Here is a 26823-nt window from a genome sequence, read left to right as displayed (position 1 = left end):
CTGCAGTTCATTCTCATCTTCACGGTGATCCAGTACCAGCCAATTACCTACAACCACTACCAGTATCCAGGCTGGGCTGTGGCCATCGGCTTCCTCATGGCTCTGTCCTCTGTCATTTGCATTCCACTCTACGCCCTGTACCAGCTCTGCCGCACAGATGGGGATACCCTCCTCCAGGTGAGGGGTGGGGGCAGGGGGCAGCCAGGTGAAACAGGAGGGGGTGGATGTATGGGGCTTCAGGGCTCCCTTCTGATGACCATGCCCACCCCGCCCCCAACCATGCCTACCTCTCCTGCAGCGTCTGAAAAATGCAACCAAGCCAAGCAGAGACTGGGGGCCCGCCCTCCTGGAGCACCGAACGGGGCGCTATGCCCGCACCATTCCACCCTCTCCTGAAGACGGGCTTGAGGTCCAGCCGCTGCACCCAGACAAGGCCCAGATCCCCACGGTGGGAAGTAACGGCTCCAGCCGTCTGCAGGACTCCCGGATATGAGCACAACTGCCGGGGGAGTGCCCCACCCCCGCCCCGTGCTCCCGCCACAGAGACTGGGGAGGCGGTGGACAGGTGTCACCGCCTGCCCCTCCACGCCCGGACCAGGGCGGCTCCTGTCACCTTGGCCACCACTGCTAGCGTGGTCATTCGTGCTCGTGTCCCTAGTGTTTACAGGTCCTTTGGATGCCAAGATGGCAGCTGGGGGGCGTGAGTGATGGGAGGGTTGCTGGGGGGCCCAAAGCACTTTGGAGGGGTCTCAGGCCAGGTCCCCAGAGGCAGCTGGACTTTATGTGGCCTCTGACGCCCCCACACGTTGCCCTGAGCTAAGGTTCCGGGTGGGCCCCCTACCTGTCCCCCTCCCCGAGCCTTCAGCCTCCTGACCAGTGTTCCTGCCCCCAGGAGCAGAACCCAGCCTCTGCCCAGGCAGGTTTGGATCTTCCTACCTGGAGGCAGGGTAAGGGGCTAGGGGGCGGTGCAGTGTTACACGTCAGGCTGTAACCCCAGCCCTGTTTGTCTGTGTAATTATTTTTGTAAAAATTGTATTATCTGTGGTTGCCACCCCCTTGCCCTTGGCCTCGGGCCCAATCTGTCTTCCAGGCCTGCCTGCACCTCACTCAGCTGCTCTGGGGTCTCTGCGCCGCCTCCCAGCACTGGCTGTAGGGCCAGCCAGCAGAGGCCCATGACCCAACAGCCTGCCCAAAGAACTCGTTTCTGGGGAAAGGGGTGGGGTGATGTTCAGCAGGAGGCTTGAGCCCAGAGCCCTGGAGAAGGGGACCCTACGTGACACCCCCTTGCCCTCCCTCTGCCAGGCTAAAGGCCCAGTCTTCCCAAAATGGGCTGCCCTTGTTCACGTGCCAAATGACCCCAGCCGGCGTGCCCCACCCCCTCTCTGGAGCCAGAGCTCCTTCCCTCAAGCCCTGCAGTATCCGTTTGTCCGTCCTCTGTACCCCTCTGTGCAGTGACAACCCCAGAAGAGCCGCCTCTAATCCTCTGTAGCAATAACGGTGCGCCGCCCACCCCTGCCCATCCGTGCACCACTAGGATTTTAAAGTCCATAGATTTTAATGAAGTTTCTATTCCTGTCTCTGAGCCGCTGCTGTGCTTTGTCTGGGTCCCCCATGGGGATGAGAGTCAGGGCTGGGATGAGACCTCTTCTTGCCAGGCCTTTGAGGGATGCCTGGGAAGAGAAAGGCCAGAGGCTGTGATGGTCAGGACCAGACACCAAGGACCAGGCGAGGGGGTAGGGTGAGGACCAGACAGACAGGCAGCCTTGGAATCCCGGTGAGGGCTCATCCAAGACTAGATCTAAAGTGGGCTGGGCCATGGCAGCTGAGAGGTGTCAGCAGCAGACAGGGTGAGTTCCAGCAGAAGCGGAAGTCTCCTTCCTGCCCAGCCCTTCAGGTTGGGGCCTGGGGCGCCACACTGGACATCGGAGTGGAAGCTGGCCTTTTTCTGGGGCTGCACTGAAGCTTCCGTCCCCAGCGGCAGGTGGTGGCCAGGCCTTGAGGTTTGGGGCAGCGCTCCAGAGGAGGAGAGGGCAGGTGGCACTGGAGAGGCCTGGCCCAAACTCCAGCAGCCCCACGGAAGCAAGGCAGTGGTCCGAGGCCCTGGCTGGAGGACTCCAAGGGCCGCAGCCTGAACAGGAGGGAGTAGCTGTGAGGGGGCCATGGCCTGACGCTTAGCCCACCCCGTCCAGCTGTCCACCTGCTCTGGTTTACCTGTGACCGGGGGAGACACAGGAAGGCCTCAGAGGTGCCCGCAGCTCCTGTTGCATGGCTGCCTTCTGTTCCTGTAGCTCTGGAGGAGAGGTCTAGCTGAGACACAGCACTCGGCAATTCCAGGGTGTGTGTACAAGAGCGGGACAGGGACAGGAGGCTGGGTGCTCTGGGGCCTGCTCAGGGTCCTCACCTGCCAGGGTGGGCTCTAGGGTTGCCTCAGAGGGCCAAGGGGTCCCTGTATACTCCTCTTCCAGGCGGCGCTGCAGGGGGAGCTGGCTCAGTGCCCAGCCTTACGGCAGGGGCGGGGTGGGGCGGGGCAGGATGCAGAGGCCAAGATACCCATGGTGGGGCCCAGGAACCACCCCATGCAGCCTCCTTATCCCAGCCACCTGAGGACACTCCTGAGAGGAACACCAGCCTCCCTGAAAAGCTGAGCTTGGCAAGGTAGTGGCAGGCCCGAACCCAGACATGGGGAAGAGAAGGAGGCAAAAGACCAGGGGCAAATCCAGCAGGTTAATCTAAAAGTGCCGACCTTGGACTTAGGGACTCAACCAGAATCTGGATTCACACGTACGGGAAGTGTGCATACAGGAGAAATGGACAGAGGAATCACACAATCTTTGCACACACATACACACACGTGTATGTGGATCTCACACACCAGGTGAGAGACGGGTGTGTCTAGGTTCAGCAGAAAGGCTCTGGGGGTGGGGAGGCCCAGGGCTGCCGCTCACCTGCAGGATGGCAATCTCCCTCTTCAACTTGCGACACTCCTCCTCCAGGAGGGCCCTGGGACATGGGGGAGTGCGGCACCGGCAGCAGTGCTGCAGGCCCGGGTCACAGCAGAGCCCGCCACACAGACCCAGCCTCCAGCCTTACCAGGAGTTCCCTCTAGGCCCTCCTTTCTCAGCCCACCTCTCCCTCTGCTGCCCAAGTGCAATCCCAGCACGGCCTTGCAGCCCCGCCGGCCTCTTCCAGGGCAGGACGTGTCCTCTCCTAGTCCGCCTCCCAGCGCCCACGCTGGGGGGCCCCATTCTCTCTTCTTTACGACAGTATTGGGCCTGCAAGTCCTCCTGCCTCCATTCTCCCCCAGATCACAGCCTTTCCCCTGTTTAAAAGACTCTTCTGTGGTCCATCTCTCTCCCACACCCCAGGATAAAAGTCCTCAGGCCAAGGCCCCTGCTGGCATCCCTACTTGGCTACTTCCTGGCAGCAACCTCACCAGCACCCTGCCCCTTCCACCTCTCAGCCCTACTCTCCTGGGTCTCCCCATCAGGTATGCTGCCTCCCTCCTCCTTCCTCATAGTCCCAGTACGTTAGGATCCATCCCCCGTCCCACCCTCCTTGTCTTGACCCCCACTGCACACACTCAGGGGCCTCACCGCAGGTATCCGGCAACCTGGTCAACGTGGGACACGTTCAGTTGGTCCTTGATGATGCTGAGGTCCCTGTGACAGCTGCTGGCAGATGAAGTCAACATCACTCTCCCATGTTGCTTCACCCCAGGCCTTCAGGACACAAATGCCATTTCTCCTAGACAATTTTGTGTGTTTTCTCACAAAGGCAACATAAGATGGTACTAAGAGGAGGAGTTCTGGAGCCTGGGTTTGCAAATGGGCTCTGCCACCCTTCACTGTGTGTGAGCTTGGACAAATCAATCATTCGTTCTGAGCTTTAGTTTCCTCATCTGCAAAATGGGGACGTCACCCACTTCCTAAGGATGTGTGACAAATAAGTTGCTGCCATTCAGTGATGAACACGCTGCTGCTCATTTATCTCGTGCAGTCCCCAGCCCTCTCTAGCTCAGCCCTTGCAGCTGTTCTCCAGGCCAGAGGAACAACGGACCATTGGATGAAGCCTTTCCTTCCACCCATGTCTGCGTGTAGTGCTCCCTCTTCCTGCAAAGCTCTTCTCTTTTCATCTGTCTGGAAGTTTGTTCCTCATGCTCTAAGACCCAGAACAAACCAAGCTTCCAGGCTTGGTACATGTCTCCTGGGCCTGCAGCCTTCATGTGCTGATCCCTACAACAAGTGGCTGTAGAAGAATCCAGTCCCAGACCAGGAGCTCCTCCATACCGGCAGGTGGGACCCGCCAGTTGGCTGGGGTCTCTGCCAAGCGGGAACAGACCCCTCCTTTCCTACCACTATACCTGGGCTCACCAGCTCTCAGGCGGAATATCCCCTGCTCTGGCAAATCACGCCTGGGCTCCTCCAAGGCAAAGCGCAGGACCCCGGGGCTATACTGGACCCAAGCCTGGGTCTGGTCCCTGCAGAAGGTGCACACGGGGGACACTCAGGGGCTCCTTCCAGGGAACCACAGGAAAGGCGACCCTGGCCCCTTGTCAATTTCAGGGCTAGCCCATCTGAGTTCTGGAGACAGGGCCCTGCCCCAGGTCTGAGGCTCCAACCTGCCCTCACAGATGGCCTTCCCGCGGAGACCTTGGAGCAGCTGCCGCAGTTCCTGGCGCACGAGGTCTCTTAGGAGGGGCGGTGGTGCCAGAAGGGAGGAGAGGTCAGAGGTGGGGCGCGAACCAGGGGCTTGGAAGGATCGAGCCTCTCGGAGCAGTGATCGTAGCACCACCACCTGCAAGGAGAGCTGGGACCCCTTGCGACTGCGGGGGAGAAGTAAGGGGAGGAAGGGGAGCTAGGGGAGTGAGGGGCAGTGCAGAGTTAAACTGGTAGCCAGAGGGCTGGGCGGACAGTGAGATCCGACAAGAGCTCGAAAGGTACCGGGCAGAGCCAGGGACCCGGAGGAGGTGAGGAAATCACCCAAGTCGTGGGACAGGCCTGGAGTGGGGCCCACATTCCCACGCCCCACCTCTGCCCGCAGCTCCAGGCTCAGGTCCACCGTCGTCTCCCCTAGAATCCTCTTCACTTCGGGCCGCTCCGGGAGCGGAACGTGCTCTTCCACCAGCTCCCACAGCGGCGGAGAGTCCCCAGGCATGGCCTGCCCGCACCGCCACCCCACAACGCGCGGACTGCCGGACAGCAGGTCGGAGAGCTGGGTTACTGGGAGACAGAGCGTCTCCCAGGGCCGGGCACGCCCACACACGCCCCACCCCTTCCTGGTCTCACATGCCACGCCCCCAGCCTGTCGCTCGGGCCATCCTCTCCCCAGCCCCACCCCGTTCTGCCGCCCGTCCCTACGACTAGAGATGCCCGGTGCAGAGCCGCCGATCTCTGGCGCCTTCTCTTCTACTGGCCGACTCTCCGTGGCCGGGTACTCAGGAGCCAGGCCGCGGGACTGGGACCCTAGCCCCGCCTCTTCCGCGCGACCGTCACCCGGGAAACGGGGCCCGCTACCCCGAGCCCCTCCCCCATAAGGCCCCGCCCCCGCCCATTCCAGGGCGGTGCCGGCTCGCGAAGCCCAACCCACAGCCGTGGTAGGTGGTTTTGGAGTGCGAACCATCCACCCCGCCCTGATTCTAAGCACCTTTCGGCTTCAGGGCAGGTGAAAGAACGGAGAAATCTGAGCCCAATGGGTTTATTACTTCTTTGTCTCTTCTGGCCGGGAGGCAGCTGCACGGTAAACATTTCTCCTTCCAGCCGGCGGAAGTCTAGCGAACCACTGCGTTTCGAGGGGCCTAGGGAACCAGGACAGCCTGGGCCAGACCGATAGGCTGTCCTGGTTCCCCCTGGCCGTCCCATAACACACTCCGGGTCTGGGCTTAGGGATCCAGATCCCCATCCCCAAACACACAAAGGGGCTCCTCCATTCACGTTTTTTACTAAAGCACCCACACAAGTTTCTGTGCAATGTACAAACACGAGCCGGCCCTGGGGCTACTGCCTTCTCTCTGAGGGGGGCGGGGCAGGAACCCAACTGATCCGAGCCCCATCCGCCCCCATGCAAAGCCCAACCCCAAGATCCCAGGCAGCGACACAGCACCCCCTCTGGTCCCCTCCTGGCGCTGCTCCTCAGCAGGGGGTGCACTGGAGTTTGCCCCCTACAATGTTGAGTGAAAAAGGTTTCCCCTCCCCTGGGAGCATGGGGGATCCCCAGGTCTGAGAATTCCCCCTGGAAGCGACATTGCCCCCTAGTCATACCTCCCACTCTTCCAGGCCCTAGGGGACTCAAGGGGGGGAAACTGAGGCACAGAGAGGTGGAGTGACCTGGCCCAGGCCACTCGGCGAGGCAGTGCAGGGGCGGCCCAACCCTGACAGTGAGGTGGGCTGAACTGGGGAGGGAGGAGCAGGAAGAAGGGTTGACCCCAGAGAGGGCCACACTTGAGGCGCCTGCCCAGGACAGAAGCTCCCCGAAGTAGGTTGTGAAACTTCCAGGTGCAGCTGGGGGGCCTACTGAAGACCCTCAGAAAACAGAGCCCACAGTCTCTGTCCTGGGGGATCTGTCACAGAGCAGCCACCAGCCAGGCTGTAGGTCAGTCCTCTGGCAGGCAATCCTTGGCACTGGTAGCCTTTGTCCATTGGTGTCAGCCCCGAGGGGGCCATGATGGGGGCCGCCCAATGTCCACTGTGATATTAGTGAAGAGCGGTTGCCGAGACACTTCCAAGACCTGGTACCGCACTGACCCGATGCCGTCCCGCTTCATGGTCAGCTTCGTGTTTTGAATCTTGGTAAACCTAGATAGGATGGAAGTGGGTCCAGATCAGGGCTCACCACCGAACCCAACAGAGATCACTGGGGCCAAGGGGCACGCCATCCTGGCTTCTTCCTGGGGTGACTCGGTTCTCTTCGTCGCCCCCTCCACCTGCCTGGAGCCCTTTGGCTCTTGCAACTACCCTCAAAAAAGAGATCTCACCCCCTTGAGTCCAGAATCACAACACCCTCACAAATCTTTCTCTCATCTCAGACCTAGACACAGGGCACCCCACAGGTACCTCAAATGCAACGTGTCCTGTATTGTATGCATCATCTTTACTCCTCACACCCATCATCTCTGTGCCATCTTCTCTGTTCCTCATCCTTTAGTCACTCCTTCACCATCTATTTATTGAGCAGTCCCCATGTGCTAGGCGCGCTCTAAGCACCAGGGTCACAGCCATGAACAGGACAGAAAGGTCCTTCCTCTCGTGGCAAGTCTATTCCACTAAGGGAGACAAGTAACAGACAAGGAAGACATCAGCACGCTAAGGGAGACAGGAGAGGGAGACCAGGATGACTGCAGTGGAAGGGGTGCGTGCGGGCCATCAAGCTGACAGCAGAGGAAGAGCATTCCAGGCAGAGGTAACAGCACGTGCTGACCCTACACTGGAAATGGGAATTTGCACAGCTAAGTGGCTCGAGCTTAATGGGCCAAGGGGAAAAACCAGAGTAAGATTAGCTGGGAGGTTAGAGCATGTATGGGCAGGCCTCTGTAAGTCAGAGGAAGCAGTTTTTTATTCTGTGGGTGAGAAGACACTGAGGGATTTTTCGCCCAGTTTGCGGGAGGGAGGGCCAGGGAACATGAACTCTAGAAGAGGGAAGACAGAAAACCGGCCGGGCAAGAGGACGGAGGCCTCACTAGGGCAGAGGTAAAGGGAAAAGTGGACCAGCTCAGATATGTTTGGGGGGTTGCACTGATGTGACCGGCTGATGGTCCAGACATGTAGGGTGAGGGAAAGAAGAATCCAGAACTCCTAGATCTGAGGCAAAAGCAACTAGGTAGATGAAACCAGCATTCACAGAGTTCCTTAAGCCAGAAACATCTCGCTATCATGCCACTCCCCCCCGCCAAGGCAGACATCACAACTGAGGATGGCACCTAGACACGCTATTCCTGAAACAGGACCATGGCCCCTGGCATGTGCTTCCAGAGCTCCTCCCACCCTCATCCCAACTGTTTTGATCCTCCCAGTCCTTCTGAGCTCTCCAGAGCCATCCCAACACTGAGCGCTCTCCCTCAGATGCCCCAAAGCACCTCTTCTCCCAGCCTCTCGTCCTTTCCCTGCTCACCATGGTTATCTGAAATGCTTTTTCATCAGCTCCCTGGACGCCTGGTGCGTCACGCTTCTGCCAAAGATCAACCCTCCATCAGTGCTGCCGCCTCCCTCCCCACTCTGACACACTGGCTTCAGAGCAGAACATCCCTACTGGTCCCGTGTGGGCACGGCAGTGTCACACCACATGCACCCGGGGCTCCGTCAACTCCTTTGGGCCTAGTCTGCTTCCTCCTGCTCCACCCGGCAGCTCTGCCAGCCCTTCACCTTCTTCAAACTCAAAGGGTGATCCTTCCAAACCCAAATCTGGTCCTGCCCCCTCCCCGCTGGAAACCCTTCCATGACTCGCCAGTGCCTCTGGGACAAAAGTGAAACTCCCAACCTGGGATCAGCAGAGACCTCCTCTCCTGTCACTCCCAGCCTTCAGACTGAAGAGTTTCAGACTCTCAGCGTATACAATGGACGTTCACATTCCAGACTCCTACACATATTATTCCTTTTATCCAGACTGGCCTCCTCCATCAGCCTGGTGAATATAGCACTGTGCCTAGGGTAGGTGTGTGACACATATTTGTAGAATGAATAACTCTTTTCAAACTCCAGTTTACCATCACCTCCTCCAGGAAGCCTCCCACCATCACTCCCTCTTCTGCTAAGACAGCACCATGCCCTGATCGCCCTGTGCTGCCTCTGCCGGCCTCCCTGCCTAGAATGAACCCCACACGGGCTATCCAGCCGGGACTGGGTCTGACTGCTCTGCACCCTCTCGCCCCCTGCCCCTACATTTCACATGCCCTCAGGCACTTCTCCCACCCAGCATCAGACACCAATGTTGCTTCCTCCTCAGAGACCAGCCGCCTACTCCAATCTCAGAGGGCTCAGCAATGATTTCCACTACCACCCCACATTGCTCGGGCCACCTCTGTTAGGTCCGCAGGCCCTGGAGATGTACCCTGGGCCCGCTATCTCTCGTCCTATCTGTTCTGGCACAAGTGAGGTCTGCGAGGGCACTGAGAGGAATGCGAGCTACTCAGTGACGATCTGAGCCCTGCCTTTAAACTTCAGTCCCTTCTAGGAATCAGGCCAGGGGCGAGAGCCAGGTGGGGAGAGGCTGAGCTGGGGACTGGGGAACAGGGATCGGGGTGGTGGGAGTCATCTCTAGAAGTCAAGGGTCGGGGACCTTGGGATCACCTCTGGGGATCCGTGGCACTGGGACGTCACCTCTAAAGAGGAAGGGGCCGGGGCGGTTGGGGTCGAGGGCGCTGGGGGTCACCTTTGAGGGTTGGGCTCATTATGCTTGTCCCGGTCGTGCTTGATCATGCGGTAGCGGCCTATGCGGATGTCTGGGCGCGAGATCTTCATCCCAGCCAGGGAGATCCTGGGGACGGACACAGCCGGGCTGGAGCAGGCGCCAGGAAGGGCGAAGAGCCCCGCCCGGTCTGCGCCCACCCCCCCCCACCTCAAGCACCCAGTCTACTCCCCACCCTGTCCCCACTCACCGGTTGAAGATGTCGTCATCCTCACCACCCCAACCCCAGTACTCGTTGGGGAAGCCATTGATTCTCAGGAACTGGGATTTATTCAGGCCCGACACACCTCCAAAGTAGCCGGCATAGGGCAGCCTAGGGCACGGAAGGCAGGCATCAGTGAGGGGCCCCCGGGGATTCCAGACGGAGGCCCGGCAGCTAGGGGGCCACTGGGGCTGGGAACGATGGCCTGGGTGGGGTGGGGAGGCCTAGGGTCCACCTGAGAAGGGAGCCCTCACCGAAAGCCAAACTTGTCCATGGCAATGGCGAAGTGGCGAGGCTGGTCGCCACAGCGGTACAGGTTGCGGTCGTCCATGGGCACCAGGTCCACGTCACTGAAGATGAAGCAGTTGTAGGTGGCGTCCTCCTTCAGCGCCTCTAGGAAACCCACATTGAGCAGCTTGGCCCGGTTGAAGGTGTCCTCACCATGCTGGGGTTGGCGGAGGGGACAGGTCAGCTCTGGGCCTGAGACTCGGAGACACCTGCCACTTTACCACCGTCCAGAGTGGTCCCTGTGGGCCTAGTACTACCCCACCTGCCCCCACTGGGGCCCCCAGACTGTAGGGATCAAGGCCAGCTCTTTACCCTGGACCTGGCCTTGCAAGGCCTTTCAGGAATGGACTCCACCTGCTCTCTGGCCACTGCCTTCAGATGCTGAGGCCCAGCTGTACTACATTCCTCCACGACCCCAGAACATGCCAGACACTTTCTTGCCTCCAGGCCTTGGTGTTAGCATTTCCCTCTGCCTGGAATGCTCTCCTTCTCTGCTTATCAAACTCATGTCTGGAAAGGCCTCTGTCACCAAGCCTCCCCGCCCCAGTATAATTACTCATTTCCTCCTGTGCGCTTCACTTATGCCAGGGTCCATTCCAACTGTTACAATTTAGAGCTCTCCTTTCATTCATTCCTTCAAACATGCCACGTGGCCCTGTCCTTGGTGCCAGGCGTCTTCTCTCTGCTGGTGCAGATCCTAGAGATGACTGGCCCTGAACAGTTTCCCTACTGAGCACGTCACAGAGTGAGATGAACAAAAAATGCCCCCAAATGACCAGCATCTAAGATGCAGGGACCACGAGGACTGAGCCACTGAGCCTCAGCCACCTGTCCCCTCTGGCTCATGTAGATCCTCATCTAACTCCCTGGGCAGCCTCTGGGACCAGGACAGGACCAGGCTCAATTCACTTGTCTCCCCAACAAAACGATAAGCACAGTGAGCCTGGGATCCCCCGAGACATGAGCTGCGGGACGAGGTCTCCTTGAGGCCAGCCTCCTGGCCATGTAGCCCCAAGTTCCAAATTCTGGCCAGAGCAAGGAGGGTTCCATGGAAGGAGCTGGCTGGCCCCTTAGCCCCCTGATCCAACCCATGATCTCCAGGCTGAGCCAGAGAGGCTCCTGGTCTCCAAGTGGGACCTTCTGGAAGGAGAGGAGGAGTAGCCCCTCCCCTTCACCAGCCAGCCTGGGCCCGAGGGGGTGGGAGCTGCTCCCCTGGACCCTGAACGGCCCAGCCCCACCTGCTCTCTTTTCTCCTTGCCCTGAACCTTCCCACCAGCCCTTGGAGCAACTGTCCATTTTCTCCTGGCTCACTGGCACTCCTTTCTAACCTCACTCACCACCCCAGAGCCCTAGGTTTCTCCCACAGGGCTCATAAACATGCTCATTTCTCTCCCATCCAAAGAAAGCCCTCCCTCTAGCCACCACCCTACCTTTTGCCTTCCCTTCTCAGCAGAGGGGTTTTTTTTGATCGAGAGTTGTCTCCAATTGGCTACTTGCATTTTGTCAAATCTGATTCCTTCTGCAACCCACTGCAATCTGCTTCCGCCCCCACCAGGCCCCTGAAATGGCTCTCGCTGGGCCCACCTTGTTGCTAAATCCACTGGACGCTTCTTGGTCTACATCCTTCCTTACTCCCCCAGCAGCGCTCATGCAGCTGCCACGCTCCCTTCTTTTTTTTTTTTTTTTGCGGTACGCAGGGCCTCTCACTGTTGCGGTCTCTCCCGTTGCGGAGCACAGGCTCCGGACGCGCAGGCTCAGCGGCCATGGCTCACGGGCCCAGCCGCTCCGCGGCATGTGGGATCTTCCCGGACCGGGGCACGAACCCGTGTTCCCTGCATCGGCAGGCGGACTCTCAACCACTGCGCCACCAGGAAGCCCCACGCTCCCTTCTTGGCACTTATTCCTGGGCTCCTGGGACACCAAGCTCTCCTGGGTCTCCTCAAACCTTTCTGGCCAACCCGCGTGGCCTGTGTGTTCTCTCTTTCTCCACCCATTCCCTTATGTTCTGGCTTTCTCCTCTCAGCTCCCAGGCCCCCTGGGCAGGCTGACATTGCTGTTTAGGGACCATCCTCTGTGTACTGATGGCTCACGGATCCTTCTCCACCTCAGACCTCACTCCCAGGTCGATTCATTTGTCCAACTGCCTGCTGAACATTCCTCTTATACTCCCTCAGGCGCTTAAATTCATCACATGCGAAAAAGGATTCAGAGTCGCACTCTCCCCCAGACCTGGCCTAGATCCTATGTTCCCATCTCATTCAGAGGCGCAGGCATCCACACTGCCAACAGTCAAGACAGAAACCCTCAAGATGTCCCGGCCTCCCTTTCCTTACTCTCTGCTACTTGTGTCACATCTCTCCCCTCACCCACACGACTCCTGCCCGACTCGTATGCACGTTCACCACCTCCTTCCTGAACATCGTAGCGTCTTCCCAACCGGGCCCCCTGCCTCCAGGCTCCCCTTCCATCCCACTGTCCACAAGCAATCAGAGCAATCTTTTTAATAAGCACACATACACATTACTCCCTCATTAAAACCTCATAATGGTGCCCCATCACTTTCAGGCTAGAATCCAACTGTTTAAGATGCCTCCTAAGACCCTTCTGGATTTGGCCTCCACTAGCTCTTCCAACCTCATCTCTGTTACCCACCCTACATGTTGGACCCCACCCCTCAGTGGACAGTTCCCGAACACATGAGACCAGTTCTCTCGTTGGGGCCTGGGGCCTCCAGGTCCCTCTACATAAAATGCTTGCCTCCTCCGGTCCCTCCGCCAGCTGATGCCTGAACATCCCTCAAGACCCATCTCGATCGTCGCTTTCCCGCCCCAGGGCTGGACCAGGCCCTTTGGTGGTCCCACTGCCTGCTGCTCCAACTCCAGCCACACACCACTGTCCTGGAGTCTAAAGGGATCCAAGTTCATGTCTGGGAATTCTCTGTGGGGAGGAGGGCCTCTATCAGATCCTCTCCAGGTTCCGGCGGCCAGCCCCAGCCAGGCCCGTGGCAGGGCTCAGTGCCTGAGCTGAATTCCTGGATCTCAGCTGTGCTCAGCACGTGGCCCTAAGGCAGACCTGATCCCTCTTTCAGGTCTAACTCTCCCTCTGCTCGGGGCCCTCCATATCTCATAACCAGCATACCCTAAGCCACCACCCCCATGGATGGGGCCTATCACGGGTAGACAATGGCGCTCACCCCCTATCGAGGCCACGCACACACCTGGCAGTGTGCACACCACCATTAACACATGTGCACTCCCCTGAATGCACATACAAACCTGCCTACACACGCAATGACATACACGTGCCCCCACATGTACGCACACGTGTCCGCACAAGCACTGGCAGACAAGCAGCCACGAATGCCCCCAACACTGTGGCTGCACCAGCAGGCATGTGGGCCCCTCACCCACGGGTGCTCATAGGTTCCCTGGTGGCTGGTGGCCAGCCTGGGGGCCGCAGGCAACACACCTGGTTGATGACATAGATGCCGTAGCGCAGCCGCTGTCGCCTAAGGATGGGGTGCAGATAGTGGAGCCAGTAGCGTAGGTGGTGCTCCCGGTGTCGGAAGGGGATGATGACCGCCACCGTCTGGGCTGGCGTGCAGTCGGGCGGTGTATAGCGGCCGCCCAGGAGCACGCCTGGGTTCTCCCTCTGCACCCGCTCCAGGGGCATGGGTGAGGTGAACTCAATCAGCAGTCGGCCCACTGCAGGCAGGACGGTGGCAGGAATCAGGCCTTCATCAGAACCCAGGAACACCAGCCCTCTCCCTCCGCCTGGGGTGGGCAAGGGAACCCCAGGAACAGCCTTCTGACAACACACCCAGACCCTTGGCACCCCCGTGGGTCAAGACTCCACTCCCCCAGTCCCCTGCCCACCCCTAGAGACAAGTCCCACCCTGTAGGCTCACCAAGACCAGGCGGCGAGTCAGGACAGGGTGGCAGGACAGGAGCCGTGGGGCCTGGCCGGGCGCTGGGAGCCTCGGGGAGCCCGGAGCTGGGGGCAGTGGCGTTGGGCCGAGAGCAGTTGGTGCTGCTGCTGGCAGCTGGGTGGAGGGCACGGGCGGGGCCTCGTGCACTGAAGCGGCTGAAGAAGGCCAAGTGCTGGGCGTAGACGTCAAAGTAGAGGATGACGGCCACGAGAAAGTGTAGCAGGCAGAGTAGGAGCACGGCCTTGCAGACGCGCTCCAGCGTCCCCCCGAGCAGTCTGCTCATCCCGCAGGCGGCCACCGGCCCGCCCAATGGGCCCGGGCATCCGGCTGCTGGCCTGAGCAGGGGTAGGAGAGAAACAGACCCACGAGGTCAGGGCCGGAGGGGCTAGGCCACCCACCCTCCTGCGCACCGCTCACATTCTTAGACCCGCATCCTCACACTTACCTGCTCACACCCTTCAACTTACATTCTACCTGCAAATACACACAGTCCCTGGCAACTCACTACTCCCACCACATCGTCACACAATGCCTTCCTTCCTCATCCTCATTGACACTCATAAGCACAGCCTCACCCACCCTCACACTCAGGTACGTGCCCTTATTGCCCGACTTCACACACACCCTATGGATTCCCAAGAACGTGGACATGTGACCTCTAGTTCACGCTGGCTCATACCTGAACAAGGAAACACGTTTACGTATAGACCCACATGTGTTCTCTGTGCCCCAGAGAACAAACGCCCCACAGGCCAGCATCCTCAACCCAGGACTCCTGGTCTGGGGGAGAGAGACCATTTACTGAGCACTTACCATGCAAGAGCACTTTGTACTCAAGACTTCATTTAGTCCTCTGGGGAACATGGGGGACAGTGGTTTGGTTGGACAGGTTCCAGTGGCAAGCAAGCCAGGCCATCTGGGATCAGGCTGCGAAGTGGCCCTCACCATCCAGGTGGCCCAAATTTGAACAAGATGTTTATGGGATCCCTTCCCTCTGGAGCAAGAGGTCAAAATACAGAGTGGGGCATCAGACACACCTCCCATAAGACCTCAAGGATTGGGATGAACTCTCTGGGGCCTGCCCAGCACTGCTGGTTCTGATTCCCAGAAAGGGGAGCGCTTGGGCCCTGGAGACAGCATGTTAGCAGAGGGTCTTGCCTGGGCCATGGCTCTAACTGTGGGTCCTACACAGCAGCAACACTTCTGGGGGGCACTCCTGGCAGTGCTTCAGAGAGCAGAGTGAGTCTCACTCAGATACATAGCATCACACAACCACACAGACACCCGCAGTCCCAGCTACAGTCACCTGCACTCAGATACACAGAGAACTACATATAGAGTCACAGACACGCCTGGGTGACAGTAACAGCAACACAACGAGTCACGCACTCACAAACAAAGCCGCTGCTCCTGGACTTACAGAGTCACACAGCCGGGCTCCCGGGCAGTTCACAACACCCGGACCCACGTGCAAATACTCCCACCCCTCCCTCCGGGGCAGGGGTTCTGGGTCAGGCTGCCAGGCTGCGAGGTGCGTTTGGGCGGGGTTGTAAGGCTGAGTGGCCTGAACACGTGGCACCCCGAGACCTGGAGGCAGCGAAGATAGGGTGGGTGTGGAGCCTGGCGGGGAGGGGGCTTGGAGGAGAGAATGTGGGGTAGGGGCCGAGAAAAGGGAGCGAGGAGCGCCTCCCCACGCCACGAGGCCAGGGTGAGCGAGGACAAAAAGGGAGGCTGGCTGGGAGCGGGCAGAGGAGCCCGAGGGGGGCGAGGAGACTCGAGGGATGGGGGTAGGGTGGGGTGACGCCAGGCCGGGGTCCGGCCGCTAGCGACTCTCACCGGGTCCTGGACGGGGATCTCGGGGCCGCGCTCGGGGCACCCCTCGCGGGGCCGGGTCTAGAATCTCGGGGCCCAGGACTGGGGGCCGCGCGCGACCCCCTCTCACCCGGCTCTCGGGGCTCAGCAGGGGGCGCCGCTCCGGCTCCGGCTGGATTCCGGGCTCCGGCGGCTGTGAACGGCTCCGTCCCCCATGGCCCGGCCCCGCCGCCTTCCGCCTCCCCGGTCAGCGGCCCCAGCGGCCCCCGGACCGCCTCCCGCCGCCGCCGCGGGCCATGGAGCCGAGCCACCCCGGGGGGCAGGGCGGGGCCGGGCGGCCGGGCAGACCCCACGGACCCGCCGACCGAGAGACCACAGCGCCGCCACCTCCCTCCCGCGCTACGGCGCCTCGGAGGGGCAGGCCCGGCCCGCGCGCCCGCGCGCGCGCCCCCGCAGCCCCCCGCCTCCAGCGCGCCCGTACCCGCCGCGCGCCTCCGACGCCCGCCCCTGCCGGCGGCTAAGCGCGACGGAGCGAGGGGACGGAGGACCAGGGAGGGGCGGGAGAAATTAATCAGACTCATCCAACGGGATGGATTCGAGGTCCGAACCGGAGAGGGTGTGGATGGGTAAAACCCATTACGGAGGAATGGGGTCTGGTCTGGGTTGGAGCGCAAACTCGGCCAAAGAAGGGCACCTGGAAGTTAGGCCAACTCGTGCAGGGAGGTCAGGGATTTGTCTGTCAGCTCATCGATGGGAGCATGACTAAGGGTCCGCCAGAGGAGGGGGCTGCTAGTTAAAACTGGGCAGGACACTGAAAGGCGTAGACAGAAGTGTGTGGCAGGGGCTTCTAGGGAACAGGAGGTTGGACAGGAGTGGGAGGAGCTGGACATGGCCCCAAGGGATCAAACTAGTTACTGGCAGGGTATGGTGCAGGGACGGGCAGAGGCAAATGAATGGGTTCCAAGGCCCCAGGTGTAGAGGTGATGGATGCCTGAGGGTAGAGCCAGGTAAGCAGATGTGGCTAACTGGGGCTGGGCTGACCAGAGCCCTGAAGGCATGGAACTAGGACACCTCCCTTCCCCACACAAACACATGGGCCCATATACCTAGACTCCCCCCTTCCCTTCAATAAAGATGTTCAGAGCTACAGAGTCCTCAGCCCAGCACACTTTCCTTCCAACCCAGGAGCCATCGTCGTCCACAGCAGAGACAGTGTATATGAGTCGGAAAGTTGGCAAGAGGCTGGCATGAAGTTGAGAACTACAGGCCTGTTTACCCTTCCTCTGTGAAAGGAGGTGGCGAAGAAAGGCAAGAGAAGCAGCACTGACCCAGACAAATACCATGTTTATTTCACAAACACTGGGAAGATGGGCTGGAGGTGGAGGTGGGACACGGGTGCCAAGCTGCACACAGTCAACAGCAGCCCACTCCCCACACTGCGGATCCAGCCAGGCAGTGCCTCAGAAGTGAGTGCAGGGAGGGCCCTGAACACAAAGCCCCCTGAAAGCCTAAGGGGCACAGCTCCAGCTGTCCCGGGAAAACCACAAATAAATAAGAGTGGGGCACGGCCCCGCCCACGCAGATCGTCTAATCACCCATCTTCACTCTGGAGGTCTGCAAAAGAAGAACAGGAGAAATCAGTCAGGGACAGAGAAACAGATTAGACAATGACAAATGACAGATGATCAGACCCATGGCAGGATGGACAGACCACAACAGATGGATGACTAGACCAGGATGGACATGTTGTAACAAACACAGTGAACAGGGACACAGAGACAACTACAGAGTTCAACTGTGGGACAGACAAGACAGAGAGAAGTGGCATATGGACAGTGCCAGTCACCAAGTCAACCCAGTCAGGCGCCCACAGTCACACTCAGACACTCAGGCTGATCCTTCATCACACACACCTCCGATGTGCTGTCCTACTGACATCACAGTCAAACACACCAAGACGGACTGAGACAGACGCATCCCAACCTGGTCTAGACTACAAAGACAGCGAGGAAGAGACAAAATAACAGAACAGGAAAGAGAAGCTAAATCTTCTGTATATAGACACAACAGACAAAAAAAGACAGTTGTCAGTGATACCACATTGAAGACAGAAATAAATGGAGAACTTCAAAAGGGGAAAACCAAAAGATGGGAACTAGGTGGTGGAAACTATTTAAGAGGTTCTTATGGTTACAGGTGTAGACGGGAGCACTGTGGCTCCTCCAGAAGAAGGGTGAGGCTGGGTTGGGGACAAGAATAGAGGCTTCCCAGGGGGATTCAGCACCTGAAGGATCGCAACGATGACCCCAAAGAGGCCGATGGCACTGCCAAAGATCTCCACAATGAGAATCTTTACAAAGAGGCTGGGGTTCTGTGCATCAGCCAAGGCGGCACCACTGCCCACGATGCCCACGCACACTCCACAGAAGAGGTTAGACAGGCCCACTGTGAGGCCAGCCCCAAACATGGAGTAACCTGGAGAGATGGAAGGGGAACACTGAGGCCAAGCCAGACACAAGGAGAGATGAGGGCAAGGGATTCAACATGGACTAATGGGGCCAGCCACCACCCCAACTCTACAAAGCAGCCCAAAGTAGGTGAGAGGGTATCAAAATGAAGAATCTAAGCTGGGGTGCGCACTGGAGGGGGAAGCAGCTGTGAAGCCCCAACTTTTTGCCTTCACATACCCACCTACCTGCATGGTAGTTTCGATGGCCAATGGCCTTGGGGTCAGTAGCACTGAAAGGCTGAGGGAAGCAGAGAAATAATCAGAAATCACCCCCTACTCCACTCCCCCTCCTCCACCATCACTAAGCAATATATAAACACACTGGAATAGATGCCCACCCCACCTAGTCCTCCATACCTCAGCCATGTTGCTAATGACAATCGCCATGATGATGCCGTAGATGGCCACAGCCTCACAGAAGATGATGCTGGTAGTGGTAGCAGGGGATTAGGGGGTGGAGAGGAGAAAGAGTTGAGAAAGAAACCAACCTTCCTCCCTGAAGAGTCTCCAGCCACCTCTCCCCCACTGACATCCGACCCCAACAGGAGGCTCGTCAGGAGCAGCACGTCAGGCAGGTCAAACACACAGGCAGCTACCAATGCAGCTGGTTCTGACAACCTTACAAGGGTCCTACACTTACCTGACCAGGTTCTTGGTCTTAATCCTGGGGGCCTTCACCCCTCCCCCAATGATGGAAGAGCCAGTGATATAGATGCCCCTGGTGGACGGATAAGAAACCAATGAGCAGAGCCCAATCCTGTCATTGCCCCCAAGATGACTAAGAACCCAGTGACACCACTTGCTCTGATTCAGCCCCTCCCCTGACCCATGACCCCAACACTTACCATGCTGCCCCAACCACAGACAGAGAGATAGCTAGGCCAATGCCCAGGTTTGACCACATGAAGGGGGAAGTCTCCGTCAGGAACCTGGTGTGCAGACGGGGGAAGACAATTCAGCCGTGGTGGAGAAGTGCGCACAAAATCCACTCCCTCCCCAACACCCCTAGTCCTCGATGCTGAGACAAAACACTTCGTGTTTCCCAAAGGTCCCCATCCCAGACAGCTGGGGGGTGGGGTGGGGTAGGGATCAGATCAGAGAGGGCAGGCTGCAAAGAAGCTCCTAGGACAAACCTCTCCCTTACCATGCCACATCAAAGCGGAAGCCCAAGTCAAAAATGGTGTAGCAGATTCCTGCAGCAGTGAGAAAAACGGGGGTTAGGGACTGCTCTCTAGAGAGAAGCGCCACAACTTAGGCAAGAAGCTACTGCCCAGCTGATGGGCCACCTTCCCAAAAGGTCTGCCTACACCTAAGTCAAGGGAGAGTCCTCTGGCTGGCCCCACGTAAAAGCACAGCTGCCTATACAAATTCCTCTATTCAGACCTCCGTTTTCTGCCACTCCTTCAGGAACATATCCCCTCTGTGACACCACCTCTCTGACCCAGACCCGTCAAGAGGAGCCACCGGCAGGCCTAAATACCCTGGAGAAGGGGAGGGAGCAAGAGCTCTGGCCAGGCCCCACCAGATGCAGCCAGCCCAGTCCGAGCCGCTGTTTACCCAACACGCTGTGCGTGTGGGGGGAGAGCAAGACTACTGGGAAAAGAGGAACTGGAGCAGCCGGCTCGTGACCCAAGCAGGCCGGTCAAGAGCAAGAGAGGGACGACAGCAGGGAGCGAGGGAAGGGGGCGGCAGTGACAGAAACGGACAAGGGTTGCGCTCGCGGTCCCCAGCGAGCCCCGCCCGCGCCCCTCCCCAAGCAGCTGGAGATACGGGTCTCCTCTGTCGGGGTCAGAGGCCCGGACAGACGCGAGGCAAGTCCAGGAGCCCGGGGTGCAAAGCCCGCGCCGGGGCCCAGTATTCCCAAGCCTCCGCTTCCCCGCTGGGCTCCAGCCGGGCTAGCTCGGCCCGATGCCGGCCCCGCCCGCCAGGGCCCGGCCTCACCCACAACGAGCAGGCAGGCCCAGAAGGCCACGAAGACCCCGGAGTAGAGCAGCACTAGCCCAGTCATGGCGGCAACGACGGCGGGTCTCGGGTCGGGGGCGGGGTGGGGGGCCAGAGCTCAAACCTCGTCCCGGAGTCCGCCGTCCGCCCCGCAGTGTCACCTGACTCGCCCACGTGACGCGCCGGCGCCACGTGACCACACGCCAGGCCTGGCGCCCCAGCGCCGCCGTTCTAGAACTTGGTGATGCCGGAAGTGCGGACGCAGAGGATTGTGGTGGTTGTAGTCTCACACCCCTGAGGGCCTCGGATGCCCACTCTTACTTACCTGGCCGGTCAGTCTCGCGTCCGACCAAGCTCGCTCCCTCTGCGCCCCGACACTCCGTCCTGCTCCGGCCACCAGCCCTGCTTTCCTGCTCGCCGCCGCCCTAGCTTAGTCTCCAAGCCAGTGCTGATCTCGCAGGCCTCCCCACGACCGTCCCACCCAGTTCCGCGAGGGTGTCCGCTCCGTCCCTCACTGAGCTCATGCTGTTTCCTTTGCCTGAAGCACGCTTCTTCGTGCTCACCCCATGGCCCAGCCAACACCCACTAGTCTTGGGATACCATTCCCCCAGGAAGGGTTCCCTAACCAGAGGCAGGGGAGTGCGCCCGCTCTGGGCTCCCCCGCCGCCCTGGCGATCATTATGAAACTTAAGCAAGAGCATGTCACTCTCTTTGAAATACCTCGGAGGCCCCCATTTCCCTCGGAATAAAAGCCATAGTCCTTAAAATGGCCTACTAGGCCTCTACTGTTGCGCCTCCCCATGCCTCTTACCCGACTTCATCTCCTAATACTTCCCCACTAACTCCCTCCTCTGACTGCACTGGCCTCCTGGCTGTTTCTTGAACACACCGGTCACACCCTCAACGCGTTGCACTTGCACTTGTTCCCTCTGCTTCTCCAAATTATCCGCGTGGTTCATTCCTAACTTCTTTCAGCCTTCGCTCACCTTCAGAAGGCCTTCTCTGACCATCCTGTTTAATACTACAGCCCCTTCTCTTGCACTCCTTCCCAGCTTTACCATAGCCCTTATCACCATTCTGCATACTAAGTGTTCTGTGTCTATCGCCCCCACCAGGAGAATGTAAGCACCATGAAAGGATTCCTGAGCTCACTGCTGGATCTCCAGTGCCTGGCACACAGTGGGTGCTCAATACATATCTGTAAAATACATGATTGGTGCCCACCTTGTCCCAGTTACCACGGTCGGTTTACAGAACTGCCTCTACTAGCAGACTGGGCAATCCCTGAGGGCAGAAATCACATCTCCCTGTTCACCTGCTTCTTCAACACGCTGGACAACCACAATATGCCAAGATTCTCGGCAAATGTGGGGAATTAAGAGGTGAGTCATTTCATTTCACCCCTCTGAACCTTTAGGGTCCAGCAACTCCACTTTGCTTGAAGCACCCACAATGCTGGTTTACGCCTATTTTAGCATGGTGTACCCTTTGCCCAAATGTCTTTTTCACCTCACTTCTGCTTTTTTTTTTTCCCCCCTCCAAGCGATCCAGCTTAGGTAACATTCCCTCTGAGAAGCCTCTTCTGGGCTCCAGCTGCCCCTGGGGGCTTCCCTACTCATAAAGAATATTGCTTCACCATGTGGCAATTGCCTGTTTAACTGCCTCTCTTCCCAGCCACACTGTGAGGACAGGAATCCAGTCAAATACAATTCAGATCTCAACCCACAGGACCTGTGCAGGACCTGCGGTATTTGATGAACAAAAAGAAACAAGGAGAAAAATTATCTGGTTTATTCAAATTTCTGTGATCTCCCTGAGAAACTAATTGGAGTCAGTGTAGACCAGCACTGGCCGACAGAACTTTTTGCAATGATGGAAATGTCTTATAGCTGCACTGTCCTCTCATGTGGCTCTGAGCACTGCAATGTGATTAGTGTGATTGAGAAACTGAGTTTTTAATCTTACTTAATTCAAATTTATGTTTGAACAGCCACATGTGGCCACTGTATTGGACAGCATAGGTGCAGACGAGTGGTTCTCAACTGGGGACGCTTTTGCCCCCATAGGGGACATTTGCCAACATCTGGAGACATTTCTGGTCATCACAACTGGGGAGGGGCGTGCTACCAGAACCTACTGGGCAGAAACCAGAGATGATGCTAAATATCCTACAATGCCCAGGACAGCCCCTCACAACAAATAATTATCTGGCCCAAAGTGTCAATAGTGCCAAGATTGAGAAACCATGGTCTAAACCATTTAGCACCTGCCTTTAACAAAGGCAGACCCTCAACTGTCTTGTGCTGTTGTTCCCGGGAGAACAGATGGCCCAGAAGGCTTCAGGGAAGACCCAAAGCTGTTTCCGCATCAGTCAAACAACAGATATTTACCAAGCCAATATGTGCTAAGCCTTGTGCCAGCGCCAGGACAGGAAGAGCTGAATCCTATCCCCAGTGAGGGGCTGCCTCAGTGACAGGCTCCTTCAAGGATCCTGGCAGAAGAGTGGAGTTGGTGCAGGGAGCACTAAAGGTCTTCAAGTCCACCTGTGGCTCTGGCCCCACATGGTATCAGCTGCTTCCCTCATCCTCGTAGGCGATGGCAATCCCTCGTCTTCCGGTCACAGCTGCCGTCACCGGCGTCTGACCCAGGCAGGGTTGCAGTCCCTGCCAGCTCCGGGAACTAAGGAATGAGGCTGCAGAGGGAGGGGATTGAGGCTGAGTGGCCTGAACATAGGGGAAGAATTCAGATGGGAGTGGAGATTTGCCACACTCACCTGCAGGGCTGCTCTCAGCCAGCTCCAGCTGGGGCCTCGGGGTTAGGGCTGAGCATCCAGGATCAGTTGATGGCTTCCAGGCAGGTGGGGGTCGGAGGTCGCCAGTAATGAGTGACACATCTGGGGTGTCCCACAGCTCGGAGTCAGGTGGAGGGAGGGGCACGTGGAAGGGAGAGCCTGGAAGGGAGGGAGGGAGAAAGCGGATCCATACTGGCCCCCCAACTCCATGCCCCAAGCATTTTTAGCCTAGGCAGTGCCCCCACCACTCACCAGGCAGTAAGTCCGCATAATGTGTGAGGTGGGGAGCCAGGCCTGGAGGTGGCCATGCAGGGTTGCAGGCAGCCTCCAGCTCACACGGTGCCAATACAGGCCGGAAGAAGCTTCCAGAAGGCTGGGTGGCTAGGGCACCCAGAGGACAGGCCAACAGCACAAAGACATCCACCTCAGGGAAGTTGGCAAGCTTGGCAGGCGTGGGTCGCCCCAGGGCCAACACGTAGCTACGCTTGCCAGCAGCCTGTGTCAGGTTCCGCAAGTGTGCCAGTGCCTCACGGTGTCGGGCCACACCCAACGTGCCCGCCAGCAGCCCCACCACACGGGCATCTCTGGCCCTCTCTACCAGATAGCGTCTACGTGCTCTTAGCCGCCAAGCCCGGGCACCTTCATCCTGAGTCCGCCCTGTGTCTGGGCAGCAGGAGGAGAAGGGCCGCCCTGGTGCCCAGCCCAAGAGCAGTCGGCTCAGGTCTGGGTCAAGGTCAGGGTCAGAGATGGCCTCAGAGCCCCCCACATAGAAGGCACCATACTCTTCCAAACACCTCCCTGGAGCCAGGGGGAAGCGGCGCCCAAAACGCTCCAGGGGCTCAGGATCTGGGTTGAGGGAGCCCACTGGCAGGGGAAGAGCTGGGCTGGAGACAAGCAGGTCCAGGTACCGTGGGCGCAGAAGGGTGGCCAAGGCCTCTGGAAGAAGGAGGTGGTGTCAGGGTTGGGGTCTGGTAAAGCAGGATCCCCCTCATCCCCAGGAGACTGAATGGGAACCAAAAGCAGAGGCTGGGGTCAAACCCATATTAAGAACTCCATGGGAGTGTACTGACATGGGGAAATTAAGGCACAAACTGGTCAGCCCACCCTTCCTGCATGCAAAGGCAAAACCCTCACCCAGGGCGTGGGCACAGGCCGGCTCACTCAGCAGCACCACAGGCGCTGTGGGGTCTGGGTTCTGGGCCTCGAAGGCCTTAGCGCAGAGCTCCAAGGCCACAGATCGCTGACCAAGGACGAAGGCAATGGGCAGTGGGCGGGCAGGAGGGCTTAAGCAGGCAGGGCCAAAATGTACAAGGGCCTGAGCTCCAGCTTGCTCAGCACCCAGTACATCCACACAGCAGCTGCAGAGGAGACACCATTAGTGAGAGGGGTTCTCATCGAGAAAAGCATTGCCGTCGTCAATGGAAAATGTGGTCAATGAAGAATATGACGTTATGAAAAGAAGACACCGTCACTGAGAAGAGCTAGTATCAGGAGAGGAAACATCACCATCAGGGGGAAACACAACCATCGGGGTCAGACACTGTCATAGAGGGGAAATGCCATGAGCCCTGGATCCCTAGACCTACCCCACCCTCTATCGGCAAGCTCCAAGTTCACACCTGCCATAGGCTGTGTCTCCCAGAATGAACACCTTCGACCCTGTGGCCTCCTCCAGTCGTGCAGCCACGGCCCCAGCATCTCCCAATAGCTGATCAGGGAACTGCAAGGCCACCTGTAAGCGTAAACCATGGAGTCAGGAACAGCCTCTCCTCTTCAAAGGAAACCTTCCGGGAGTCCCTACCTAACCTTCAAAGTCCCTCCTCCCAGAGAAGCATCTTCCCTCATTCCCATCTTCACAAAATCACCCAAGATCCCGATCCTCTGGGGCGACCCATCCGCTCCTCACCCGTTGACACCCCAGGTCGCGGACAAATCCAACGACTCGCTCCAGCTCATACACTCGGTCCAGGTCCCCAAGAGGAGTGCGCAGCCCGGCAGCGCCCGCCTCTAGCTGCAGCGCCGTCTCCGCGGGGCTGCTGAATGTAGACTCCATGGCGGGAGGCAGCGGGGACCTCCCTCAATTAGCTTCAGGCCCCGCCTTCTCAAAAACGGCCCTCATAGTGTCGGAGTCGCTTGGTGGGCGGGCGGGGGAGGGGTGGGGGGAGGGAGTGGGGGGGGAGGAGGGAGTGGTGGTGGTGGGGAGTCAGTCAGCCCGCAGCCGTTGGGCCAGGCCCCGACCCATCCAAACTCCCGTTTCTCCGCTACACGTGGGCCTCCCAGGGAGATTACTTCCGGGTGCTTGAGGCGGGGCTGATGGCAACTTCACCCATCTAAAAATCAGCACGGCTCCCGCCCTCCAGTCCACACAGAACCAATAGTCGGCCTCCCAGCCCGAAGCCAATCGGAAGTGGCTCAGAGGAAGGCGCGGAGCCTTGTGGGTGTTGCAGTTCTCCTGGCCCACCTCTCCGGGCGCTGGTCTTCCGGTTCAGCCGCCAAGCGCCCTCAGAGACACCGACTCCCTGAAAATAACTACTCCAGTTTGAGCAGTTCCTATCCGCCTACACAGTTAAGCACTTCCCCTGCACTCTCAGCTGGGAGGTGATAGAGAATTAGGCATTGCATAATTTTTAAATTAGGTACCAAACTGCCTGGGTTTCAATATTGCGCTCTGCCCCTTACTAATTACTGAGGCTCTTAGTTACTCAACGTCTTTAATGGCTGTTTCCTCATCTGCAGAATGGGGCTTGTAACAATAGTACTTCTAATAGGATTGCTGGGGCAAATTAATTTAGATATAAAACTTCATAAAGTAGTCCTTTGCATAGCACATGTACTGGAAGAATCCACTACTATCCTCACGGCAGTCTCAATCAAGCAAACACTGAGCACTAATTGTTCACCAGGTACTACAGAGTTCAGTCTTTGGAGTAAGAGCTGTCGCATTTTGCAGATGAGGAAACGGAGGCTCGAAGAGGCTAACTGCCTAATAAGATACAGCAAATCAGTGGCACCATCTGTACCCAGGTCTGATTTCAGAAGCTGCTCCTTAGACCCCTCATTCTCCCAGGTTATTTATATATGCTACATTTGATCATGGCAGCAGGGAGGAAGACACTTGGGTGCTATGTCGTAGGAGAAAAGGACAGAAAGTATGTGAAACATCTCTACATACTCCAGAAGTGAAAAATCAAGAGTAACGTGAGAATGGGATGGAGGAGGGGTAAGGGAAAGGGGACAGAGTGATCTCAGGGGATGACATGAAAGGGGGGCTCATGCTGGCTGGTGTGGGAAGAGATTGAATGAGGATGAAGAATGGAGGACACAGAATTTGCGCAGAGGTTGGGAAAAGAACAGGAGAAAAAGTGAGACAATCGTGGGAGTAACCAGTTCTCCTAACACTTCCAAGGAGACGCATGGCTCAGGGCTGGGAGTCAGGAGAACCCAATCCTGCTCTTGCGATCTTACTGAGGAGATGGCTGGGGTGCCTGAGAGGCAGCCAGGGTGGAACTATGGCTGAGACAGAAAGGGAGGGAACCCTGCTAAGGGAGGAGAGCAACAGCAGGCCGGGAGCTATCCTTGGTCCTGACCAAACCCTGACCATCACGTGCTGGTCAGGTACCATAGAGTTGGGGAGCTATGGGTTTGCAGACACTAGGGCCTGCCTTCCTCTTCCTCTGGGGTCCACCATATCTCCTCCCCCACATACTCAGCCCCGCTTTCTATACCTCTTCTCAACCAAGTGCAAGTCTGGGTGCCTCAATAACCCCACACAAGAAACACACCCTGGAATTCAAAGCCACTCTCCATTTCTTCCCTCCCAAATGAGCCCAGCCTCACCTCACTGCCAGCCCAAGGCCCCAAGTCCTCTACCTAGGAAGCCTCCCGTTCCCTTCAGAAATGAAACTTCCTTCATGCAGCCTTCCTCATTGGTCCCATTCTCCCAGCTTAGTTAGCAT

At 58.2% G+C, this 26823-nt stretch overlaps 5 protein-coding genes across 34 annotated transcripts in view; 1 reads left to right on the top strand and 4 right to left on the bottom strand.

The window, feature by feature from the left end:
* Positions 1-1582, top strand: part of SLC6A9 (solute carrier family 6 member 9) — a 32471-nt gene extending 30889 nt beyond the window's left edge. For 3 of the 8 annotated variants that reach the window (XM_032631563.1, XM_032631571.1, XM_032631622.1), the window contains exons 13-14: positions 7-177; positions 299-1581. In XM_032631563.1, coding sequence (XP_032487454.1) covers positions 7-177; positions 299-493 — 366 coding nt within the window. In that variant the 3' untranslated portion in view covers positions 494-1581. Of the gene's footprint in view, positions 1-6; positions 178-298 lie in introns of all 8 variants that reach the window. The other 5 variants (XM_032631589.1, XM_032631580.1, XM_032631599.1 and 2 more) reach the window with 3 other exon arrangements.
* CCDC24 (coiled-coil domain containing 24) lies at positions 1537-5420 on the bottom strand. 14 transcript variants are annotated; one of them, XM_032631689.1, is made up of 9 exons: positions 5029-5420; positions 4619-4806; positions 4361-4477; positions 3594-3671; positions 2946-3000; positions 2402-2471; positions 2212-2282; positions 1940-2128; positions 1537-1670 (listed from the first exon to the last, which is right to left on the bottom strand). In XM_032631689.1, the coding sequence occupies exons 1-9, from the start codon at positions 5152-5154 to the stop codon at positions 1539-1541; spliced, it is 1026 nt and encodes a 341-aa protein (XP_032487580.1). In that variant the 5' UTR covers positions 5155-5420; the 3' UTR covers positions 1537-1538. The 14 variants fall into 14 exon arrangements, 9 of the variants coding, with proteins under 9 accessions (XP_032487580.1, XP_032487595.1, XP_032487562.1 ...); XM_032631704.1 differs by having other exon boundaries at positions 2212-2290; positions 5029-5414; XM_032631671.1 differs by lacking the exon at positions 1537-1670 and having other exon boundaries at positions 1725-2128; positions 5029-5414.
* Positions 5421-5680: 260 nt separating this feature from the next.
* B4GALT2 (beta-1,4-galactosyltransferase 2) lies at positions 5681-16053 on the bottom strand. Of its 4 annotated transcripts, none has more exons than XM_032631645.1 (8): positions 15757-15870; positions 14628-14808; positions 13794-14149; positions 13355-13590; positions 9853-10043; positions 9587-9709; positions 9361-9465; positions 5681-6791 (listed from the first exon to the last, which is right to left on the bottom strand). In XM_032631645.1, exons 3-8 carry the CDS (start codon positions 14095-14097, stop codon positions 6641-6643), a joined length of 1110 nt encoding a protein of 369 aa, XP_032487536.1. In that variant the 5' UTR covers positions 14098-14149; positions 14628-14808; positions 15757-15870; the 3' UTR covers positions 5681-6640. The 4 variants fall into 4 exon arrangements, with proteins under 4 accessions (XP_032487536.1, XP_032487543.1, XP_032487526.1 ...); XM_032631652.1 differs by lacking the exon at positions 15757-15870 and adding an exon at positions 15651-15748; XM_032631635.1 differs by lacking the exon at positions 14628-14808 and having other exon boundaries at positions 15757-16053.
* Positions 16054-16950: 897 nt separating this feature from the next.
* On the bottom strand, positions 16951-20260 carry ATP6V0B (ATPase H+ transporting V0 subunit b). Of its 5 annotated transcripts, none has more exons than XM_032605457.1 (8): positions 20201-20260; positions 19280-19328; positions 18981-19064; positions 18776-18853; positions 18493-18562; positions 18322-18373; positions 17911-18101; positions 16951-17240 (listed from the first exon to the last, which is right to left on the bottom strand). In XM_032605457.1, exons 3-8 carry the CDS (start codon positions 19037-19039, stop codon positions 17214-17216), a joined length of 477 nt encoding a protein of 158 aa, XP_032461348.1. In that variant the 5' UTR covers positions 19040-19064; positions 19280-19328; positions 20201-20260; the 3' UTR covers positions 16951-17213. The 5 variants fall into 5 exon arrangements, with proteins under 5 accessions (XP_032461348.1, XP_032461338.1, XP_032461358.1 ...); XM_032605447.1 differs by having other exon boundaries at positions 20077-20230; XM_032605467.1 differs by lacking the exon at positions 20201-20260 and adding an exon at positions 19519-20022.
* Positions 20261-21852: 1592 nt separating this feature from the next.
* Positions 21853-25173, bottom strand: DPH2 (diphthamide biosynthesis 2). Of its 3 annotated transcripts, XM_032605424.1 has the most exons (6): positions 24774-25144; positions 24487-24599; positions 24002-24225; positions 23120-23803; positions 22850-23026; positions 21853-22768 (listed from the first exon to the last, which is right to left on the bottom strand). In XM_032605424.1, the coding sequence occupies exons 1-6, from the start codon at positions 24918-24920 to the stop codon at positions 22644-22646; spliced, it is 1470 nt and encodes a 489-aa protein (XP_032461315.1). In that variant the 5' UTR covers positions 24921-25144; the 3' UTR covers positions 21853-22643. The 3 variants fall into 3 exon arrangements, with proteins under 3 accessions (XP_032461315.1, XP_032461305.1, XP_032461325.1); XM_032605414.1 differs by having other exon boundaries at positions 21853-23026; positions 24774-25173; XM_032605434.1 differs by lacking the exon at positions 24002-24225 and having other exon boundaries at positions 24774-25132.
* Between the last annotated feature and the right edge of the window lie 1650 nt (positions 25174-26823).

The sequence above is a fragment of the Phocoena sinus genome, chromosome 1 (assembly GCF_008692025.1).
Source record: "Phocoena sinus isolate mPhoSin1 chromosome 1, mPhoSin1.pri, whole genome shotgun sequence".
In the NCBI taxonomy this organism is placed as follows: domain Eukaryota; kingdom Metazoa; phylum Chordata; class Mammalia; order Artiodactyla; family Phocoenidae; genus Phocoena; species Phocoena sinus.
The sequence above is the reverse complement of the archived record's forward strand: the minus strand, read 5'-3'. Positions and strand labels throughout refer to the sequence as shown.

What these genes read in the sequence shown, in the direction of transcription:
- CCDC24 (XM_032631671.1), bottom strand. Translation starts at nt 5,154, where the DNA reads ATGCCTGGGGACTCTCCGCCGCTGTGGGAGCTGGTGGAAGAGCACGTT. An exon ending in GGGAGATTGCCATCCTGCAG is followed by an intron (nt 2,472 to 2,945) that starts GTGAGCGGCAGC and finishes CTCCCCCTGCAG; the next exon opens with CGCCGCCTGGAAGAGGAGTA. An exon ending in TGTGTCTCCCCCGGTCACAG is followed by an intron (nt 2,129 to 2,211) that starts GTAAACCAGAGC and finishes CCTCCTGTTCAG; the next exon opens with GCTGCGGCCCTTGGAGTCCT.
- B4GALT2 (XM_032631635.1), bottom strand. Translation starts at nt 14,097, where the DNA reads ATGAGCAGACTGCTCGGGGGGACGCTGGAGCGCGTCTGCAAGGCCGTG. An exon ending in GCATCTATGTCATCAACCAG is followed by an intron (nt 10,044 to 13,354) that starts GTGTGTTGCCTG and finishes CGCCAACCCCAG; the next exon opens with CATGGTGAGGACACCTTCAA. An exon ending in ATGGACAAGTTTGGCTTTCG is followed by an intron (nt 9,710 to 9,852) that starts GTGAGGGCTCCC and finishes TCCGTGCCCTAG; the next exon opens with GCTGCCCTATGCCGGCTACT.
- ATP6V0B (XM_032605447.1), bottom strand. Translation starts at nt 20,143, where the DNA reads ATGACTGGGCTAGTGCTGCTCTACTCCGGGGTCTTCGTGGCCTTCTGG. An exon ending in AAGACCAAGAACCTGGTCAG is followed by an intron (nt 18,563 to 18,775) that starts GTAAGTGTAGGA and finishes TACCACTACCAG; the next exon opens with CATCATCTTCTGTGAGGCTG. An exon ending in TCATTAGCAACATGGCTGAG is followed by an intron (nt 18,374 to 18,492) that starts GTATGGAGGACT and finishes TGCTTCCCTCAG; the next exon opens with CCTTTCAGTGCTACTGACCC.
- DPH2 (XM_032605414.1), bottom strand. Translation starts at nt 24,920, where the DNA reads ATGGAGTCTACATTCAGCAGCCCCGCGGAGACGGCGCTGCAGCTAGAG. An exon ending in GGAGACACAGCCTATGGCAG is followed by an intron (nt 24,226 to 24,486) that starts GTGTGAACTTGG and finishes TCTCCTCTGCAG; the next exon opens with CTGCTGTGTGGATGTACTGG. An exon ending in TTATGCGGACTTACTGCCTG is followed by an intron (nt 23,027 to 23,119) that starts GTGAGTGGTGGG and finishes CCTCCCTTCCAG; the next exon opens with GCTCTCCCTTCCACGTGCCC.